This window comes from Rhamphochromis longiceps, linkage group LG18, assembly GCF_057381845.1.
Source record: "Rhamphochromis longiceps isolate RC_006_pf linkage group LG18, R_longiceps_female_GT1.1, whole genome shotgun sequence".
Lineage (NCBI taxonomy): Eukaryota > Metazoa > Chordata > Actinopteri > Cichliformes > Cichlidae > Rhamphochromis > Rhamphochromis longiceps.
Genome location: NC_140574.1, coordinates 26495825 through 26515878, shown reverse-complemented (window position 1 = coordinate 26515878; position 20054 = coordinate 26495825). Strand labels below are relative to the sequence as shown.

General features: G+C 41.0%; 1 protein-coding gene across 1 annotated transcript; it reads right to left on the bottom strand.

The window, feature by feature from the left end:
• Positions 1-303: 303 nt before the first annotated feature.
• On the bottom strand, positions 304-18797 carry scp2a (sterol carrier protein 2a). The gene is made up of 16 exons (XM_085388697.1): positions 18636-18797; positions 17569-17623; positions 17370-17441; positions 17008-17139; positions 16629-16693; positions 14111-14237; positions 13912-13975; positions 13739-13825; positions 13468-13618; positions 13227-13374; positions 12766-12873; positions 9871-10024; positions 9612-9708; positions 7308-7437; positions 4138-4217; positions 304-1098 (listed from the first exon to the last, which is right to left on the bottom strand). Exons 1-16 carry the CDS (start codon positions 18756-18758, stop codon positions 1003-1005), a joined length of 1689 nt encoding a protein of 562 aa, XP_085244823.1. The 5' UTR covers positions 18759-18797; the 3' UTR covers positions 304-1002.
• Positions 18798-20054: the final 1257 nt, after the last annotated feature.

Here is a 20054-nt window from a genome sequence, read left to right as displayed (position 1 = left end):
GTAAGTTGGCTGGAGGCTGGATATGAGCAATTACGAACAGCCTGGATCTGGCAGAAGGGACGCTGTGGTGGGTGGAGGTGAGGGAGGCCAATGAGGAAAGGTCGGGATCAACTTGGAAATAAATGGACAAATGTGGAGGGGGGGGGGGGGGCTAAAAGGGGGAAGTAGGACAAAGGCTGAGACAACGAGGTCAGAAATATAGAAGCAGATTCCCTTTGTTCGGTTTTTGTGGAAAGATGGTAAACGCATGAGTGTGTGGATGACGCAGAATGAGTGGATATGCTCAGTATGATTTAAGCTTAAGAATCCTTTATTTCCTTATATTTTTCTAGTGCATATACCAGTTTACCTTTTAAACCTTAGATACAACTGCACACACAGAGAAGGTATTTCAAGCAGATTTGTCTTACACCCCCTTTACTAAACATTCAGTGACAGAGTAGAAAGTATCAACACCAGTTCTAATCATTCCTTTCTTATATAACAAAATGTTATTTTTGTTGCATGATTCATTCATCTTAGATTCTTCTACACGTTTCATACATCATGAAATAGAAATATGGACAATTATACAACAACTCCAAAAATTGTTAGAGATTTTATTCGTTTCATTTAAAAAAACAACAACCTGGATTTCATTTACAGATGTACATTTTGTGCAAAATTATTCCTCAAAAACCCCCAAATGCAATTCTTACAGACAGACTAGAGCACATTGAGATTGTGAATACATTAGTAAAGAAATTAAAGGAGCAGCGTGTGAGTATTTCCATAATTTGAACTGGCTGTGAGTAGTTCACACATCACGTTAGGCTTAAAGAACCGACATAATCACTGAACCATGCAGTGTGCTCTGATATCAAAGCTGCAGCTGGAAATGAAACTTAATAGACTTTCAACACCAAGCATGTCAAGGTATTTGACAAATCATCGGTCAGTTAGTTCAATTAAACAGTTTTTCCTACAAATTTGCGTTTAACATGAAGAAGACAGCCAAGGCTCTCACAGCTTGGCCTTCCCTGGTGCAATCTGCAGGTTCTGCAGCTTCATAGCCATGCCCATGTTCCCAGCGACCTTGAGCTTTCCCTTGAAGAATGCCTGATGGTAAAGCAGTTAAGCATGAGGAAATTTTAATTTTCTAATATCACTTAAAAAGTAGTGGTAGGTTTTTAATGACATTTTGTTTCAGTCTAACAAAATTTCAAATTGAAATCATTATCATCATCACTAAAAAAAAAAAAAATACCAATGCATTTAAAACCTTAAATCTAAGGTTTCTGGCTATATAGAAGAGTTACTACTATTTTTAATATTCAGCATTATCATGATCTTTGTGGACCCCATGCCTGTTTTTATGTGTGTCTCAATGCTCATTGGCCTGTGCGCTGTAGGGAGTAGTTCAATATATACAAAGGCACTGATGTCTAATTGATGGGTGGATATGGCTGCACTGGAACAAAAGCATTACACTTTGCAACTGACATTCACTCTATCAATATTAAATGTGGGGCCAGCACTCTATGCAAGCCTGGTAGTGAGACTTTAAAACCATTTTAGGAATTCTCCTGGGAAAAAAAAAAAAAAAAAAGGAAAAAAAAAAAAATTCAATACTGTAAACAAACAGCAATCAGACAGTGGGATTTGACCTACTACAGGCGCAGACAACTCTTACAGAAAACAAATTCTCTCTATGACACAACAGATGGGTTAGCTGCCCCAAAAACCTGCAGCAGAACGGAGCAGATTTTGTCTGCTGGTGGATGATGGTAGTCTGTCGGGTAGACACCAACTGAGGGAATTCAAAGCGCCTTCCTGCCAAATCTGTTTGGGTCAACTAAACAAACGCGCAGGGTGCATGTTCCTGTTTTGGTTCGCTTCCATTGGGGGCTGACGTAAAAGCTGTCAAACTCTGCTGTCACACTACAGTAAAAATAGGACGGCAACCTACTGGCGATTATCGGGGGGGGGGGGGGGGGGGGGGAGGAGGAAGAAGGAAAAAAACCTCCAAAACAACATATCTGAGTTTATAATGTAATATGGCCTATATTTGTATATTTGTAAGGACCCCAAATCACTTTACACATTCACACACTGGTGATGGCAAGCCAAACCAAATCATTGTAGCCACAGCCACCCTGGGGCGCACTGACAGAGGCGAGGCTGCCGGACACTGGCGCCACCGGGCCCTCTGACCACCACCAGTAGGTAACGGGTGAAGTGTCTTGCCCAAGGACACAACGACCGAGACTGTCCAAGCCGGGGCTCGAACCAGCAACCTTCCGATTACAAGGCGAACTCCCAACTCTTGAGCCAATATCATCTTCCAGGATAGAAGTTATGAAATCCAGGTGGTGATTTTATACCTGTTAACAATGTTCCCTCTAAGCTGCACACTGCTGGCACGGTCTCTGTGCACAGAAAATCTGCGTTGCGCACAAAAAAAAAAAAAAAAAAAAATCTAACTTGAATTGAAATTAAAATCAATACTTTAACAATTCTGTTTTGCAGTGTTAGTCAGTGAGTGACTGGCTGCTCCGTATGGGATTAGAAGGATGCCACCTTATCTCATAGTCCAGCCAATAATGCGATTCACATACGCAGCTAATCAACGTCGTCGACAGGCTATGACAGCGTCCTTATGTGCCGACACCGGTGTTGTAGCTAGCAAAGCGGCGTGGCTGATGTGGAGTGAAGCCACGTTAATGACAACGTGTACAACCATTGGAGATGTGAGCAGGACAGACGGAACAATTGACGGAAAAAGTGTGGACTTTATACCAGTTTTTAAATTGTGTTGATCGGCCACGTAAAACCGGAGTTATGATAAAAATATCTGCAATGTTTGGTTTTCTTCCTGAATACTGTCATTGTTTATATTTACTGCGGGAAGAAACGTTTTTACATTTTCATTGTAAGTGGGCTAAAGCAGTTAATTAAAAGTAGTCGAACATAAATGTAAATGCTGTAAATTGATTATTTTAATAAACCATGTAACTTGGGTGGATTCCATGCTGGCGTGACCACAGTGCACACGTCTGCTGTTGCTCACAGTGGTCCAAGGGATCGCTCAGGGAGTTTGTGTGTTCGCTCAGACACATGAAAAGTTAGAGGGAACATTGCCTGTTAATCTCTAATCTGGAGTCTAATGTGCTCCACAGCTGTTACCATGGTGATGTGCCTCAGTAAGAAGTGAACCACCTTCAGGAAACCCATGAAGTTACCTGGATAAGACGAAATCCTCCTTAATAGTACCGGCCTCACCGACCACGTGAACCAAACTGCAGATGTAAAAGCATCTTCACAGCACTTAGGAAACTGAGATCTACAGTTTCTGAAGAGGAGCTGGGGAGGCTAGACCTCCTCTTTCAACTTTTCTAATTCTCAGTTTTCATCACTCAGCAAATCTGCCTGGATTGCCTGCAGGCAGTTCAAAATGCTGCTGATTGTCCTTCCTGTTGGCCAGCCATACATGCCTCATGTCACTCCATTACTAATGTCCCTTCCCTGTCGCCTTGCAGCATTTAGGATCCTGTATGAAGTCCTCGGTCCTATCTACAGAGTACTGCATTACAATGAGGCTCCCTCATATGCAGCTGAGCAATTTCACTGCTCTTCTCGCTCATGCAGGTCAAGCAATCTAAAAATCTAGAAGAGATCATCAGAGGGAGGGTCGCCTGCTCCCACCAGGTTTACCAATTCTGTGGACTCTTAAAAGTTTGTTTACTTATGCATTTCAGAAACTTTTCATGCTTTTGTGGGGTCTACATTTTGTCTTTTGATTCTTGTACTTCTCTTAGAAAGTTGGTTTGAATAATTTAATTATGCAGTTTTGTTATACAACATTTTTGTGCCCATTAAATTCTTTCATATTTTTACAGCGTAGATTATTTCATATCCAAGACAATTCCTGTCTTTGTAAAGTGCTGTATAAATGAATAAATAAATAAATACTGTTTAATTCCAGTTCACAATAAATGAACTAACCCTAATGTAATATAAATAAATAAATGCTTTACTGTAAAAATGTTAGGAGCCCCACAGCATGAATTCACTTTTACAGTCAATGTAAAAATATAAGATATCCTTTCCCTTACTTAGACAAATAAACTTTATTTATAGTCATTATTATGCACACACCGTTTGTGGGTTCAGCTTTCCTGTCATCAGATCCAGCAGATCCTCGTCATTCAAGGATAATGTGCAGTCTGCCTTTTTACCTAAAACAAGACATTAAAAGATGCATTTATTATTTATCTGGCCAACAGCATTTCAGGTGAGCCAAAACTAAAAATCTGCACACACAAAAACAACTAACGACATACTCTACACTGAAGGAAGCAGCACGGAGGAATGTTTGTCTCCGCAATATAGTACAGAAAGCACACTTGGCATTTCCATAACACTGCACTGATCAGCCACAACAATAAAACAGGCAGGAGGAGTGAATAATTATCTCATTACTGCGTCGCCAGTCGAGGGCTGATGTAAAGAATAAGATGTGACTGCTCCCTTACTGCCTTTGAACAACAAGAATATAAGCAGAAAGTCACAGCCGCAGTTGGCTGCACAGCCATAAATCCAAGGCCAGAAGTGACTACACTGGCCATGTGAGAGTCAGAGCTCAACCATCGAGCATGGAAGAGGTCCGATGAGTCATATTTCCATTTACTAAGAAAGAGATGGCAGCATAATGCTCTGAGCAATGTTCTCCTGGGAAATCTTTGCTCATGCCTTTAATGCATATTCATCTGACCACATTTACCCCTTTATTCCCACTTCTATTCCCTGATGGCAGTGGCATCTTTCAGCAGGATAATGCACCCTTCCACACTGGCTCCACACACAATACTGTTTAGCGATGGCTTGAGGTGAAGTTGTGTTTCAAGGCGTCTTAACTCAATAGAGCACAGGTGCCAAACATGAGGCTCTGAGGGCCAAAATTGTGCGGGCAAAGACTGGGCAGCTAGGACAGATATGAAAGCATGAATTTTTAACTTTAACAGTATTTTCATAAGTTTTCCAGCTTTTCCATCCATGGTTATTCATACTGCACCACAGTAACAGAAAACTATTAACAATTTCTATTTCTGCTTTTTATTTTTCACTTTCTAGTGATTTAACAAAAACTTTGTTTTCTAATGACAGGACAGTCTGGGCAGTGAGCCACCAGAACTTCCTTTGCAGTTTTACACATTTGTTTCTTTCTATTTAAGCCCAAAGAGTCGTGGCAGCAGATTTCTTTCATTTAGTAGAGCCAAACCTCTTTCTTATGCAGGAAAACTGAGGTGTACAGCTGAGGCTGCACTTCCTTTTCTATTACTAGTGTATCTCGGGGAATAAAATATGCAGGTAAACTTCTTTACACTGACAAGGGCAGTTCCACTGGTCCGGCTCACTCAAGGTCAAAGTGGGCTGTATGTGGTCCGCCATGTAAAATGAGTTTGACTTTCCTGCAATAGAGCGCCTGTAAGATGAGCTGGACAAACAAACCCAATCCACAGAGGCTTCACTTCACAGCTCACAGAAGCTTTTGACTCAAAGCAGATTCTTTGAGTCTGTTACCACAGGACACCTCCAGAGACACAATATTAGGCAGGAAGCTTTAATGACTTGGCTGACCGAGGCATCCATTCAGTGCAATTTGTATCACAGCTCAGAAAGCATTATGACTCACTCTTTCTATATTGCATAACTTAATATACTACTTTGTACTGTTAACACACAATACATTCTGTTTCCATCATGCTTGAGCAAATAAAGATGGTGGACAGACGAAATATAAAAACTGAAATTTAGATGGGCACCATGTTTAAATCAGTCCAATAAGGGGAGATGATAATGCAAATTAAACCCTGTTCAGTCTTCAAAGTAAGACTGAACACACTGCCTCAAAATCTCCTGTGTCAGCTTCATTAAAGATGTTATTAGAGCTATCTGAGAGCTGCAGTATCCTAAAATCTAGTTCAACTTTCACTAAAAACAGCACAGCAGTGTGCTTGCAGAAGTTCAAATACTGGTCCTGCAAACCAGCAAGAAAACATTCAAGTGTACTGGGTTTAACAAGCCTGTTGTTCCCACTCATCGGTTCAGCTTTTTATGTGCAAGAGAACTTCTTTAACTGTTGTTATGATTGCAGCGGTTTTCAAATTTTGCTCCTAACCTAACTTTTAAATTCGTGCAGTAATGTTGGACCATAACGGAGGGGGAAAAAAACGCATATTGAAAACCTTTGAGTGGAACAGCTTGTACATCTTAGATTTCCCTGAACATTTCTTTCTATTTTTGAAACATTCAGTCGTATGGACAGAGTGGTGATTCAGAAATAAGGGCTTGGAAGTAGCACGCATTACAGGGGAGACCATCAAATGATGAGATGCCCATTTACCAGGATGTGCCTATGAGTACGGATGCTACGTGTGTGTGTCTGTGCAGAAATCAGCTTGTAAAATAAAAAAGTCAGAATGCAGCTCTTCTAGCAGTACCTCTTTTACACACATCAGGTCATTATTGGAATTAAGCTTGTTTGTTTCCATTTGGTTCATGTTTTGAAGTCCCCTGTAGCATCTGCATTTAAATCTAAATTTTAAGGCGGATAATGAAGTAGCTGAAACATTTTCACCGCTTCAGCTACTTAATTTGCGTTAGTTCTTCACAACTGCAGAAGTATCAAGCGAATTCAGCCTAAACTTTAAAACAAAAAATACCACTAAATCACAGCCTTTCCATTTTACCTCCAGCACTCTGCAATCTTCCACAACGATATCTACTGAAGATTATTAGTTTTTTTTTGAAACCTCTATTTATTGTAGGGGACTGAACACATTTCTTTTTGAGCTTCGGAGAAAAAGAGCAGAACACTTTCACTCCCACAATACAAGAGTTAAAAAGCTGACGCTCCGAGGTGTTTGCAGGCTCCTCAGGGAATAATAAAGCCTTTTGAAACGCTCTCTGAAGTCTTCAGACAATGAGGGCTTTCCTGACAGAGGTGTGAAACAAAATCAAGCTCAGCCACAATCGCAGCAGTTCGGGTGATTTTTATCTGCAAGCCGCTTTGCACCCCAACTACACCCAAGCCCCTCTCCATGCTGCTGCTGCTGTTCTTAAACTTTACATGTACACAAGAAGGACAGGGAGGTCCAAGAACAGAGCCATACCTCCCAAATGTAAAGTACTGAAGACGGGAATAATTATGAATATCCTAGCAGACCTTATCCTAAGGGTGTAAAGACTTACAAAATAATGATAATTAATCAGCTGCAAGCAAAATATCAAGAGTGTTACAGGACTTTAACAACAGCCTCACATACCTGGGTCGTTTGTGACAGAACCGTTACCATTTTTCACGTCAACAATCCAGGTCGCCTCTTTCCCACCTGGGCCGTCCTTCACTTTAAATGCAAACACTCCGCCAATCTTCTTAACAAGTTGCGCTCCCTCCTGCAACAACAGGGTTTGAGTTCCTTTTAATGAATGATTGCATACAGTAAGTGTAGACAGGCAGCAACAGCCCACACAGTGCAAATTAAATTCTACAGCCATCTATTTGTTATACACACAGCTTGACATGAATAGTTTAGATCATGTTTCGTGGTTTCGCCTGAGAAAACCTCTCAAACTCCATGGTCCTGATGGTGACCAGAATAATACACCACCACATCTGATTGAAATGGCTGTGCAGCTATAATTATTAAGCAGTTTCTGTCGCCTGTAAATCATCTGAATCCTGACAGATTCAGATGATTTAACGTGTAAAAGTGTGACAAAGAATACCCTACAGTTTACAGAGAATGTCTGCCTTCTTAACCATATGAGTCCTGGCAGCTAATACAACAGAAATTTATGGAGCAGCTAGCTGAGAAGTTTTGTTCCAGCTCATTAACTTTCTATACTACATGGATTTCACCACAATAAAAATGATCTCTCCAGCACAGATCTGATGCTCTTGAAATCCATGTTGCATTATGGCATGCGTGTTAGCTTAGTTAACACTGAACCGTCAGCTTTCTCAAAAACAACCTAAAGTATTCTGGGAAGAAGTGAGAACATCATTCAGAAGTCTGTTCCTTGAACCCAATGCTTGTAGACGTGGGTGAAACCAAAGTTCCCCGAGAGTAACTGGTTCTCATATTCCACTCATGAGCACTTCTTTTTTTGAAAATGTAACATCTGAGGGAGCGAGGGGTCACAGGCAGGACTGAGCAGAATGCTCATCTTTAAGAATATACAACGCTCAGAGAAACTGAACGGAGCACTTTTTAATCACATCAGTTAAACTTGGGGGATATTGATGAGGTCAGTTAAGTAGCACAGTTTTAGCTACTTTGGTATTAATGAATTAACAACTGTTGCACCAGAGGGGCAACAATGAGGTAAACCACTGACATTGGCAGAAGGTTTGCTGAGTCTCCCAGCACAGTCTCAAGATCATGGAAGTGATTCAAGGGGACAGGCAGTTACTCTAGGAGAGCTGGACCAGTATCTGCTCCTTTGTGCTTGGAGGAACAGGATGAACACTGCCAGAGACAAAATTGTCCTGTGCTTTTTTTTTTTTTTGAGATGCTGTAATGAAATTTCAGTTAAAATAGACTAGCATGCTGCATTTTCTTCCCACCTTTGATTGTCAGGGTGTCTTTGAATTCAACCCTCTGTAGGTTGATCATTTTCAGTTCCATGTGGCATCCCTTTATTACCCAGTCCATATCAGTATAGATATCCAGCATGATTTCCTTCCCCGTTGAGATCTGGTGTGTTTTCAAAGTGTTCCTTGATTATTTTTTTTTGCAGTGAATATCCTCCACATTTAAGAAGATACTGCTGCCATACATCATTACTGTGGAGTGGCTCTCCTCTGAACCAAGACCCAAAGTGTCAGCCAACTCCATGAGCATGTTTTTAGTAAACACATCAACATGAAACAAGCAAAAATAGTTTCTTGTGCAGTGGAAAAAGTCCTTACTGCGATGCACATATATAGAAAATCACAGTTGGGTAGGCGTTCAGGCACCTTTCTCTGCATTGTAACTCAAGCAGGTAATAGCTTTGCTAATGCACACAATTACTGATACCGCCTAATTTCTTCTGTTATGTCATTGCACGATTAAAAGCCTTGAACACCGAGTACAAATTCTTTCAAACCAACATCATCACACACGCTTCATACAAACACACCGTCAGTGTTTAAGATTTTGTATCTTTTTAAACGCATTAATCGCAGCATATCCAAAGCACAGCATGTATCACATGTGTCATACTGCTTTAAATTTGCTCTACAAATTCAGTTTACATTGCCGCAACACTGTATAAATAAACCTTTTTGCAACTATGAGGTCGTGCGTGTGAGTTTCATATCGACAAACTGCGATTTAATTTATAAGAAAAGAAAAAAGAGACCAACATATGAAACACGTTTCTATTAGAGGTTTGTGGTCATGTTTACATGTCACGCAACTATCAATAACGACAAAGAAGAAAGAAGAAAATCTAATACATGAATGGATTTAACTGGATGCGCACTCATCAAGTCTATAAGAGCAGACACAGAGTGGCTAATTGAAAATATCACAGTGACATGCTGTCACTAATAGGTAACCGCCTGCTGTGACACTACCTACCTGCTGTAGATGTTTTTCAATCTCTTTAAAGACAGGATAAGCTTTAAACCCTTCCAGACCGCTGCCTGAGCTGGTGAGAACTGCACCCACGCGGGACCTGAAGGAAGAAGAAAAAAACTAAACTGATGTATGAGTTAAAGATTTCCTTTAGAACCTGCCTCGGCAAGTTATTCTTTAAGATAAGAAGTGAAAATGCTCCTTGCTGTATGAGAGGTATCCAAGTGAACTAATAACAAATCATTGGCAACTTCCTGCTCACCTCGCCTCCTCTGGAAAACCCATCTTGTAAAGTGCGACAACCACTGCTCCTCCCAAGCCAATGTTGTGCTGCAAGGCCACTTTTGCCCCAGAGACCTGCCTTTGCCCGGCCATCCCTCGGAGCTGCCAGCATAGCTCTGCACACTGGGCCAGACCTGTGAAAAGGCGAGCACATGGTAAACTTAGTAAACGTGGTTAACCAAGTTTACCTCCTAGATCACACGGACTTTTAATTTAAGAAAAATTATTATTTACCCATGTGACATGAAAGTGAAGGTTATTATTATGATTTCTTTTTAAGATGATCTGTTTTAATTATTCTAAAATGAATTTTCATTTTTGTGGGCTTGCAAATTTTTTTATGCCTTTGTGCAACTTAATAATGAACATAAGGATACACTTAAGTATTCAAAAGTATTTACACACAGTAAAATCATCATTAATGTAAAGTATCATAGCTGGGAAGTTATTAAGAAACCCGCACACCCACAGAAAATGAATCCCAAAAGTAACCGTAACAACGTACCATACAAAACTTAACGGGTTCAGGACAAAGAAGCTGTTTCGCTGGATTTTCAAAATATCTACAGGTTGCAGTAACAGGAAGGAAAAAGCTGCAGTCAATATTTATTTTACAATTCTTACTGAGAGGGGTGACAAAATGACTCCTAATCTGTGAACTTGCTCCCTAATCTCACCAGTGGCAGCTCCAGCACCAACCAATGCTACAGCTAAGCATTTCATCCCATCTGCTTAACGAGCTTTCGCATTTCTCCATTATCCCAATGAGCTAAGGAACTTGAGGCTAAAAGACCATGGTGCATCTCTCACATTCTGCGGCACTCGCCTAATTCTTTTTCATGTGGACTTCTGTGAGAGTGTGACTTTGCTTGAGTGCCATTTGGAAAAATTGCCACATGGTTCAAATTGGCACTTTATCAGTGAAGAGCCTGAGGGCATCTTGTCAGATCCATAATTTTCATCCAATGTAAAAAACCTTCACGTTCAAGACTGTTTGTCGTCACGCCCCCTCAAATATGAACTCATCTGCAGTAAATTCCCTCCCAAAAGCTCTTTCATAGTACCAAATTTTCATCAAAAGCCATTTGATTTAATAAAGGATAAAAGGGTGTAGTCATTCACCAAATACTTCGACCTATGAAACAGTGACAGCTCAAGGTCACTGGATGAGATGTCTACACATTAAAAACTAAATAAATAAATAAAATATATCACATCCTCCTGAGGTGTAGGTTGCTTCAGGCAATTGGCTGTTAGCATCTCTGCTCACAGTGTTACTAGGGGAAGAGGTCAGAGACTTACAAGCAAGATTTAGAGCAACACCATGGATCAGACAAAGCTTAGCTGAGTAGGGCACTCGCACGCTGGGAGTGTGACCGAGGAGACACAGGGAGTGCTGATGATATGGGCAGGGCGAAGTAATGGAAAAAAATACAAGCAAAACAATTAAGATGATAATTCCAAGATATTTGGTAAATACGGGTGAAGTAATTAATGACGTTCGCACTGTTTGGCCTGGTTATCTGTCCTTAACGAGTGCATTTTTCCATGTGAGTCCATTACAGACGCTGGGCAAGCCAGCTGCACTGTTTGCTCAGTCTTGTCCCCCGACGATTTAAAACGCAGAGAGATTACAGGGGAAGCGTGCCAAAGTCACAGCCGGCTGCTCTCGCACATGCAGGCTTATGATCACTTTTACCCAGTGTCAGTGTAGGTGGCCATTAATGCAAGACACATGCCACCTGGTGGGCACGGTGGAAATCGCTTGTCAAAGTTTTCAAAGTGCATCCAGAGAAAACACTTGTTTGTTGAGCCTGATTTGTGAATACGAAACGCACGTGGCTACGAGACGTTTTTAGTTCAAACTTGTCGTAGCTGCTTTAGATCGGGGTGGGATCTTGTTCACACCATAAACCGTACCGAGACCACCTCCTCCAAAAGGTCTCGGTGTGGTTGTTTTGGTCTGTACCCGAGTGCAATTACTGTGTTAAACCTGTACAAACAAAACACGAAAAAGTGGGAAAACAAACCCGAGTTCGATTTAAACTGACTAAACACCACAGATGTCAAAACGCCCCTTAGATTCTTAAAGGACTGTTTATTTTTACTTTTGTCTGCAAGTAATCTTACAGCAGGTCTTTGTTTTATAAGTAAGATAATCATAAAACAGAGAACATTTAAGCATTTGCTCATTTAAAGGTTTGTTGTTTTGTTATTTACTCCTAGTTTAACCGAGTTGAAGCATTGAGACTAAAACTGCCTTACACACAATAAGAAAACACAAATTAATGAACTATAAAACACGATTGCCCATGCCTTTACGATTCATTTAAGTGGGTAAGTCTACTAACTTAGCACAGTCATCTTTTTGTCTTCGGTTTGCTAAATGGTGTTACAGAGAATGCATATACATAACTTTACTGGTTGTACTGATCAGTCAAAAAAAAAAAAAAAAAAAAGCTACATTCAGACACTCACACATCCACTTTGGCTACATCATCTGACTTGTTAATCTTTACACATTTCTAATAAAATGGTTTGCTCCTTGTTTTGTAAAACATGGCACTTTGCTGCAAGCTTACCTGCCCATGTTTGTGACATGCCCATTTTTATGTGAACGTCCTCATAGCTAAACTGATCTACTGAGTTTATAACCATCTTCGTGGATCGTGATTTTAAGTAAGTGAAGCTGGATAAAGAAAAGGTATCCTGTTGAACTTGCTTTGTCTTCTAAACCTGCTTTATGGAACATGTTAAACACATTTTCAGGACACCAAACAAGTTATATAACAACAATTAAATGGTCAAAGTAGCTTTTATTTTTTATTTCATCACTTACAAATGATTTGCATCAAGAGTCAGAGTCTCTTCTTACCTGTGGCACCAAGAGGATGTCCTTTAGAGATGAGGCCACCGCTGGGATTGATCACAAACTTGCCTCCATATGTGTTGTCCCCTCTGTCAATCAGTTCTCCAGCTTTACCTGTAGAAACGGTACATTTAACTTCTTAAAAAGTAATTTATCTGTAGGCGTACATCCATGTGAGGTAACATGACCTCACTGATACTGCACTACAAGATCATCTGGGCGGTTCAGTAAAGCTGAATTAGCCGACATTAAATTTAGATATAAAAACTTTGGGAATTGTATCAAAATCATTTAAGTTCCTTTGCTGCCAGTATGGTCATTAAACAACACTGCCACCTGCTGCTCAGTCAACGCAAAATACCTTAACATATCACCAGGGACAATTCAGGGGAAACACTGACATAAACTGTGATAGAGGCTCAATGGATATGGAGAATACATCAAGGTTTGATGAGATGCAGTCTTACCCTCTGGACACAACCCCAAGGCCTCATACGTGATGAGCTCATTGGCTGAGAAGCAGTCGTGCAGCTCGACCACATCAACGTCATTTGGCTTCAGACCAGCGGCCTCGAAACACTTCTTAGCCGCCAGCTGGGACATGTCATACCCCACCTGGAAAGGAAAAGTGTTTGTCACCATCAACCCAATTATTTGTTTGTTGTCACCAGTGTGCGTGTCAATAACTTTCAATTTCAGATTTCTTGCCATTTTAATGCAGCTGTTCTCTTCAAATGTGGACGTCAGATCGGTCACCATCTCCTGGGCCACAATCTCCACCGCCTGGTTCTGCAGGTGGTATTTCCTGACAAAGGGCTCGCTGGCCAAAACTGCTGCTCCAGCACCATCTGATGTAGGGCTGAGAGGAAAAGAAGACAAGACAAGAAAAAAAGAGGCATAGTTGTCAGAAAGTGAAATGATTATCAGTAACCGATGATAAGAATCTGTACTTCGATCAACACTTGTGTAAGTTTCTTACCAGCACTGCAGGAGCGTAAGAAAGTCAAACACCTTCCTGGATTTCATCACCTGCTCCAGACTGTACTCATCCTGGAACTGGGAGTACCTGCGTGTACAAACACAAATATTTACACCCTCGTTTGAACAAAAAAAGACCAATATGAACGCTGAATGCGGTCAGCTGTGTCTTACGGGTTATTGGTGGAATGTTTGTGGTTTTTCCAGGCAATCTTGGCAAAGTGTTCTGGCTTTGTGCCTAAAGGAGAATCAAAAATACTGCAAACACCGTAGAGAAAATGCAATAATGTAAAATGATGACAACAATGAAGATTTTACAATAACATTCCTACTGTAGTCTGTAGGAATTGCTTTGTTTGGATGATATGTTTACCATATTTCTCCATGTGCTCCCTGCCGGCATTTCCAAACATCTGTGGTGCTGCTGGCGCTGCTGCCATCCCATAGCGGTTGATCATCACCTCCATGTGCTTGTCCATGGGATTTGTCCTATCCATGTACTTTAGAAAAGAAAAAAAATGCAATAACAGACTAAATTTTCCTTCCACATATGGGCTCTCTAGTTCCAGAAGGATATAATTATTTGACATTTTCTTGAAATTTTTAGTCTGTCTCTCCCAGTTTGACCTGATATGGATTTGTAAAGACAGGAAGTGAAATGTAAATCTTTACCCATCGTGCAATGGTAAACAATCCTTTGCAAAATCTTTAGATCCGGGTCTGAATTGACTCCAAAAGTTACAGTATTTAGTCAGCCACCGATTGTGCAAGTTCCCCCACTTAAAATGATGACAGAGGTCAGTAATTTGCACCAGAGGTACACTTCAACTGTGAGAGACAGAATGGGAAAAAAAAAAATCCATGAATCCACATGGTAGGATTTGTAAAGAATTTATTCGGAAATTAGGGTGGAAAATAAGTATTTGGTCACCTCAAACAAGGAAAATCTCTGGCTCTCACAGACCTGTAACGTCTTCTGTAAGAAGCTTTTCTGTCCCCCACTCGTTACCTGTATGAATGGCACCTGTTTGAACTCATCATCTGTATAAAAGACACCTGTCCACAGCCTCAAACAGTCAGACTCCAAACTCCGCCATGGCCAAGACCAAAGAGCTTTCGAAGGACACCAGGAAAAGTATTGTAGACCTGCACCAGACTGGGAAGAGTGAATCTACAATAGGCAAGCAGCTTGGTGTGAAAAAAATCAACTGTGGGAGCAATCATCAGAAAATGGAAGACATACAAGACCACTGATAATCTCCCTCGATCTGGGGCTCCACGCAAGATCTCATCCCGTGGGGTCAAAATGATCATGAGAACGGTGAGCAAAGATCCCAGAACCACACGGGGGGACCTGGTGAATGACCTGCAGAGAGCTGGGACCAAAGTAACAAAGGTCACCATCAGTAACACACTACAACGGCAGGGAATCAAATCCCGCAGTGCCAGAGGTGTTCCGCTGCTGAAGCCAGTGCATGTCCAGGCCCGTCTGAAGTTTGCCAGAGAGCACATGGATGATACAGCAGAGGATTGGGAGAATGTCATGTGGTCAGATGAAACCAAAGTAGAACTTTTTGGTATAAACTCAACTCGTCGTGTTTGGAGGAAGAAGAATACTGAGTTGCATCCCAAGAACACCATACCTACTGTGAAGCATGGGGGTGGAAACATCATGCTATGGGGCTGTTTTTCTGCCAAGGGGACAGGACGACTGATCCGTGTTAAGGACAGAATGAATGGGGCCATGTATCGTGAGATTTTGAGCCAAAACCTCCTTCCATCAGTGAGAACTTTGAAGATGAAACGAGGCTGGGTCTTCCAACATGACAATGATCCAAAACACACCGCCCGGGCAACAAAGGAGTGGCTCCGTAAGAAGCATTTGAAAGTCCTGGAGTGGCCTAGCCAGTCTCCAGACCTCAACCCCATAGAAAATCTGTGGCGGGAGTTGAAAGTCCGTGTTGCTCGGCGACAGCCCCAAAACATCACTGCTCTCGAGAAGATCTGCATGGAGGAATGGGCCAAAATACCAGCTACTGTGTGTGCAAACCTGGTAAAGACCTATAGTAAACGTTTGACCTCTGTTATTGCCAACAAAGGTTATGTTACAAAGTATTGAGTTGTATTTTTGTTATTGACCAAATACTTATTTTCCACCCTGATTTACGAATAAATTCTTTACAAATCCTACCATGTGGATTCATGGATTTTTTTTTTTTTTTCCCCCACATTCTGTCTCTCACAGTTGAAGTGTACCTCTGGTGCAAATTACTGACCTCTGTCATCATTTTAGGTGGGGGAACTTGCACAATCGGTGGCTGACTAAATACTTTTTTGCCCCACTGTAATCACCAAGTTGGGCAGAGCCCCACATCTGGTAATGAGTTAACCAAACTACAAGTAAACCACGTAACGTCCTTGTCCACAGTTATTAGAAGTCAGTAGAAAATGCTAATCTCCACTCTCCACTGTGATTGTACAAAGGAAAACGGTATGAGCAGAAAGAAGGATCGCAGTTGCTGAATTGCAGTCTTTTATTGCCCGATGCTTTTTATCAGCCATTGGACTTTAAGGATTGAAACACAAAACTTGGCAGCCCCCAAAACTGTGGACAAAAAGTCCCCAGAGGCCAAGTCAATAAATGACAGTGACCGAGCTTTACACATGCAAAAACCCAGATAATGCTTTCCTTTTAACAGCTTTCATTCTCAATAAGAAGTTTCTCTGTATTATGTGACCTCAGCTGATTTTTCTCCCCCCTCTCATCCATCTGGTAAAATTTCAGCCAAGTCAAACATGAAAGATTGCAAAATAGCTGTGAGGGCTGACTAGGGGGTAAAAAAAAATGTTAAAACATACAACGTGATCAATTCCTGGATGAATGTGCATACCTTTGCAGACAGAGAGCCCCTCTCCATCTTCTCAAACCCAAGAGCAAGCACACAATCAGAAAGACCTGCAAGAAAACATTAAAGGCAGTGAATAAAACTACTGATTATAGACTGCGCTGAAAAGAATATGCAGGTTTGAGTCGGCTGATTTGATTTTTACGCTGGATCCTCTCCTGATGCAGCCCTAAAGGGCCTCGTCTCTCCACCGGAGACTGAACTGGGGATCTTTCGCTTGTTATACACCATCGAGCCACAGTAACATTTCAATACTTTGAATAACTAGAATCCAAAGAAGCCACGGTTTATCAAGTTTCACCACAGCCTTCAGGTGTTATAGAGCAAACTACCTGCCACTGTTAAAACCTCCTGGCTGACTCACCTCCCTGGACCAGCTGGCGTGCCATGAAGAGAGCAGTGGAACCTGTGGAGCAGTTGTTGTTGACGTTGATAATGGGGATGCCGGTCAGACCCAGGCTGTGGTAAATGGCCCTTTGTCCACATGTGGAGTCACCTGGAATAGAGAGGTAGGATGAGATGCTACTCTTCACTCATTTCACTTTAACTGTGCTGAAAAGTACATGAAAGAGGCTTAACAAAAAAAACAAAAACAAAAAAAACAACAATTTGGAGCATAAAAACAGGAAAAATAAAAAATTCCCATTTTCACATATACAGCAAAGTAGACAATGTGAATGCACATACTATATTGTTAAAAATATAAATATTTATTCGAGGTTTTACCATAGACGTATCCTACGCAAGCTTGTTCAATGGCAGAATATGGGATTCCTGCATCTGCTAGAGCCCTTTCACCTAAAATAGGATGTAGAGATACAGCAATAAAACTTATTACATGTTTTATAACAGCACAAAAACAATAAATATCAAGATCTGATATCTATGAATGAGTGGATGACCAATAATCTGTAAAGATCAGCACCTGCTTCCTTGGCCATATCAGGATAGTCACCTTCCCGTGCTCCAGGCTTGTCAAACTGCAGCAAACACACACATAAAAAAAACCTCAGGTCAGTGCGACTAAAGAATGATTCAAGATTTTATTTTCAAAAAAGTTTTCTGTAAACATTTTATTAAGTGTGGAGAAGTCTACAGTCACTCTGCTGATGCAACCTAAACATGCACCAGACAGCAAGAATATTAAAACCACTGACAGGTGAATGATACTCATCATCCTGTTAGTATATTTATATATTTGATTTATACATGCCTCCTGCTGCAGGTGTCATGATGTGAACAGACTTAAAGGACAAAGAGCAGATAAAAAAGCTGCGGTGGCATAATTGTAATTAATGTCATTAATGCACAGAGGTTTAAAATGATAGAAAATTATTTGTGTGCACTGTTCAGAGAGCAGAACAGTGCACACAAATAATTGTGTGCATAAACAAATATACCCTTCTCCACCAATATCACTGTGAGGGACATATTTAACTTTTCAGGGACCTGAAAGCATGAGGCTCGTTCAGGTTTGGAGGTAGAAGCAGCTTTTGGAATTAAAGTGTCCACCTTTAGCAGCCGGAGAGAAGACCTTTGGCACAGTTTGTAATGCTGTTGACCATGAACTGTGGACTCCACGTTTAGTCTCAGCGAGTAATGAATACAAACCAGACCTACTGCCATCACACTCACGAAAGCTGGGTAGGTTTTAAATTGTAAACATGAACTACAGCAATTTGACTTTACTTCGGCTAACTTAGCTAGCTAGCCTTTCAAAGTGTACTGACAGCTATGACACAGGGGTTTTTTTTAGACCTTTGGACACAGCATGAGCACAAATAAGCCCGACAGTCCCCAACACCTCGGATTTTGATCCAACTGTCCCAATGAGAGCAGAAAAGTCCCAGCTTAAGGTTTTAGATGGACCGCACTGAAAGAACCGAAATCTTGGTTTAGGTAATCGTGCTAGCCTCTCCGCTACACAGCGCCGTTTCTCGCTGTTTTACAGAGCAGCAGGGTGATAAACTGCTAAAAATAAAGTAAGATTACCTTAGTCATGCCAACTCCTATGACAAATACTCTGTTCTTCTTTCCAGGTGCCATGGTGCTTCTCTGAGTCCACTCACACAAGTGACGTGAAAATCCGTGAACACGGCGTAGTAACTGGGACATAAACGATCTTCAGCGTGGTGGCTCCTGATGTGACCAATGAGAGCCCGCGGTGAGGAACATAAACACGGAGAGAAGCGGGCCTGACAGCAGCGGGTACAGCAAAGATCGTCTATGCACAAGTAGGTGTGTCACTCTGTGGGAATACAATACCATTAGTAATAAGTTAGAATAAAGCTCTTAAACATCTAAACAAAAGCGACTTTTCTATAAATATGCGTCCTCAAACATAACGTCCACCAGATTGATAGCACTGCATATATATACAACTACCATGAGGTTTTTTTTTATGGTTAAATATTGGAAGTTTAAGAACTCACAAGCCTGTGTCCCCTGTGATCATTTGACCTTTATCGTTTGCGTTATCTGATTACTTTTTGTAAGGCGTTGTCGGACTAAATTGTTATGCTATGTTGCTATATCGTTATGCCAAAAAGTCATTTCCGATATTTAAACCGTTGTAAATGACTTTCTGGCCTATAGTCCATCAAAAATCCCTCTCATGTTTAATAACAAGTTATTTTGAGCTACATCCTGTCACAAGGTAGAAACTGGAGTTTTTCAACAAACTAATGCTTATATATCCTTTATTTATGCACGATAAAATGTGTCATTGATATTAAATGTCTTTTTTAAGAGCGATGTGCAGAAACAAATATATCACAATTCTACAGTTATTTTAAGTGGTCAAAAGGGTTATATCAATGCAAAGTCATAACGATGCTTGCAAAAAGGTCTTTTTTTAAATCTTATATTTAACCCCTTTAGAAATCCTGTTGACTACAACCTATTTACAGACATAAGCAAAGACGTTAGACGTAAAAAAACACAAACATCAGTTTTTGACACAAAGCAGCCTTATAGTTAGGTTTTGTTTTACTTTTACATATCTAGATAAGTCACTTTAAGGGTAGCTTTTTATTATTTCAAAAGTATACGCATGTGCAGATATTAAGTAGCAACTGTTCACACTGAACCACGCGTCTACTGTGAGATAAATCCTGACAGGAGAAATTAGTTGGAAGTTTGCAGCACTCTGCAGGTACAGTAAGACCTCTTCAGTGACTGATACTTTCTTTTGATAAATTCACCCACAATGGGTCCTTGTCTCAATCTGTATTGTTTATAAAGTCCAATTTAACACAAGAAAAGGATTTGTATGTTTTCCCGGGAGGAGGCCCCGGGGCAGACCCAGGACACGCTGGAGAGATTCTATCTCTCGGCTGGCCTGGGAACGCCTTGGTGTTCCCCCGGACAAGCTGGAGGAGGTGGCTGGGGAGAGGGAGGTCTGGGCTTCTC

What these genes read in the sequence shown, in the direction of transcription:
- scp2a (XM_085388697.1), bottom strand. Translation starts at nt 18,758, where the DNA reads ATGTCCCAGTTACTACGCCGTGTTCACGGATTTTCACGTCACTTGTGT. An exon ending in GGTTTTCCAGAGGAGGCGAG is followed by an intron (nt 9,709 to 9,870) that starts GTGAGCAGGAAG and finishes TTCTTCCTTCAG; the next exon opens with GTCCCGCGTGGGTGCAGTTC. An exon ending in GAAAGCTGAACCCACAAACG is followed by an intron (nt 1,099 to 4,137) that starts GTGTGTGCATAA and finishes CTTTACCATCAG; the next exon opens with GCATTCTTCAAGGGAAAGCT.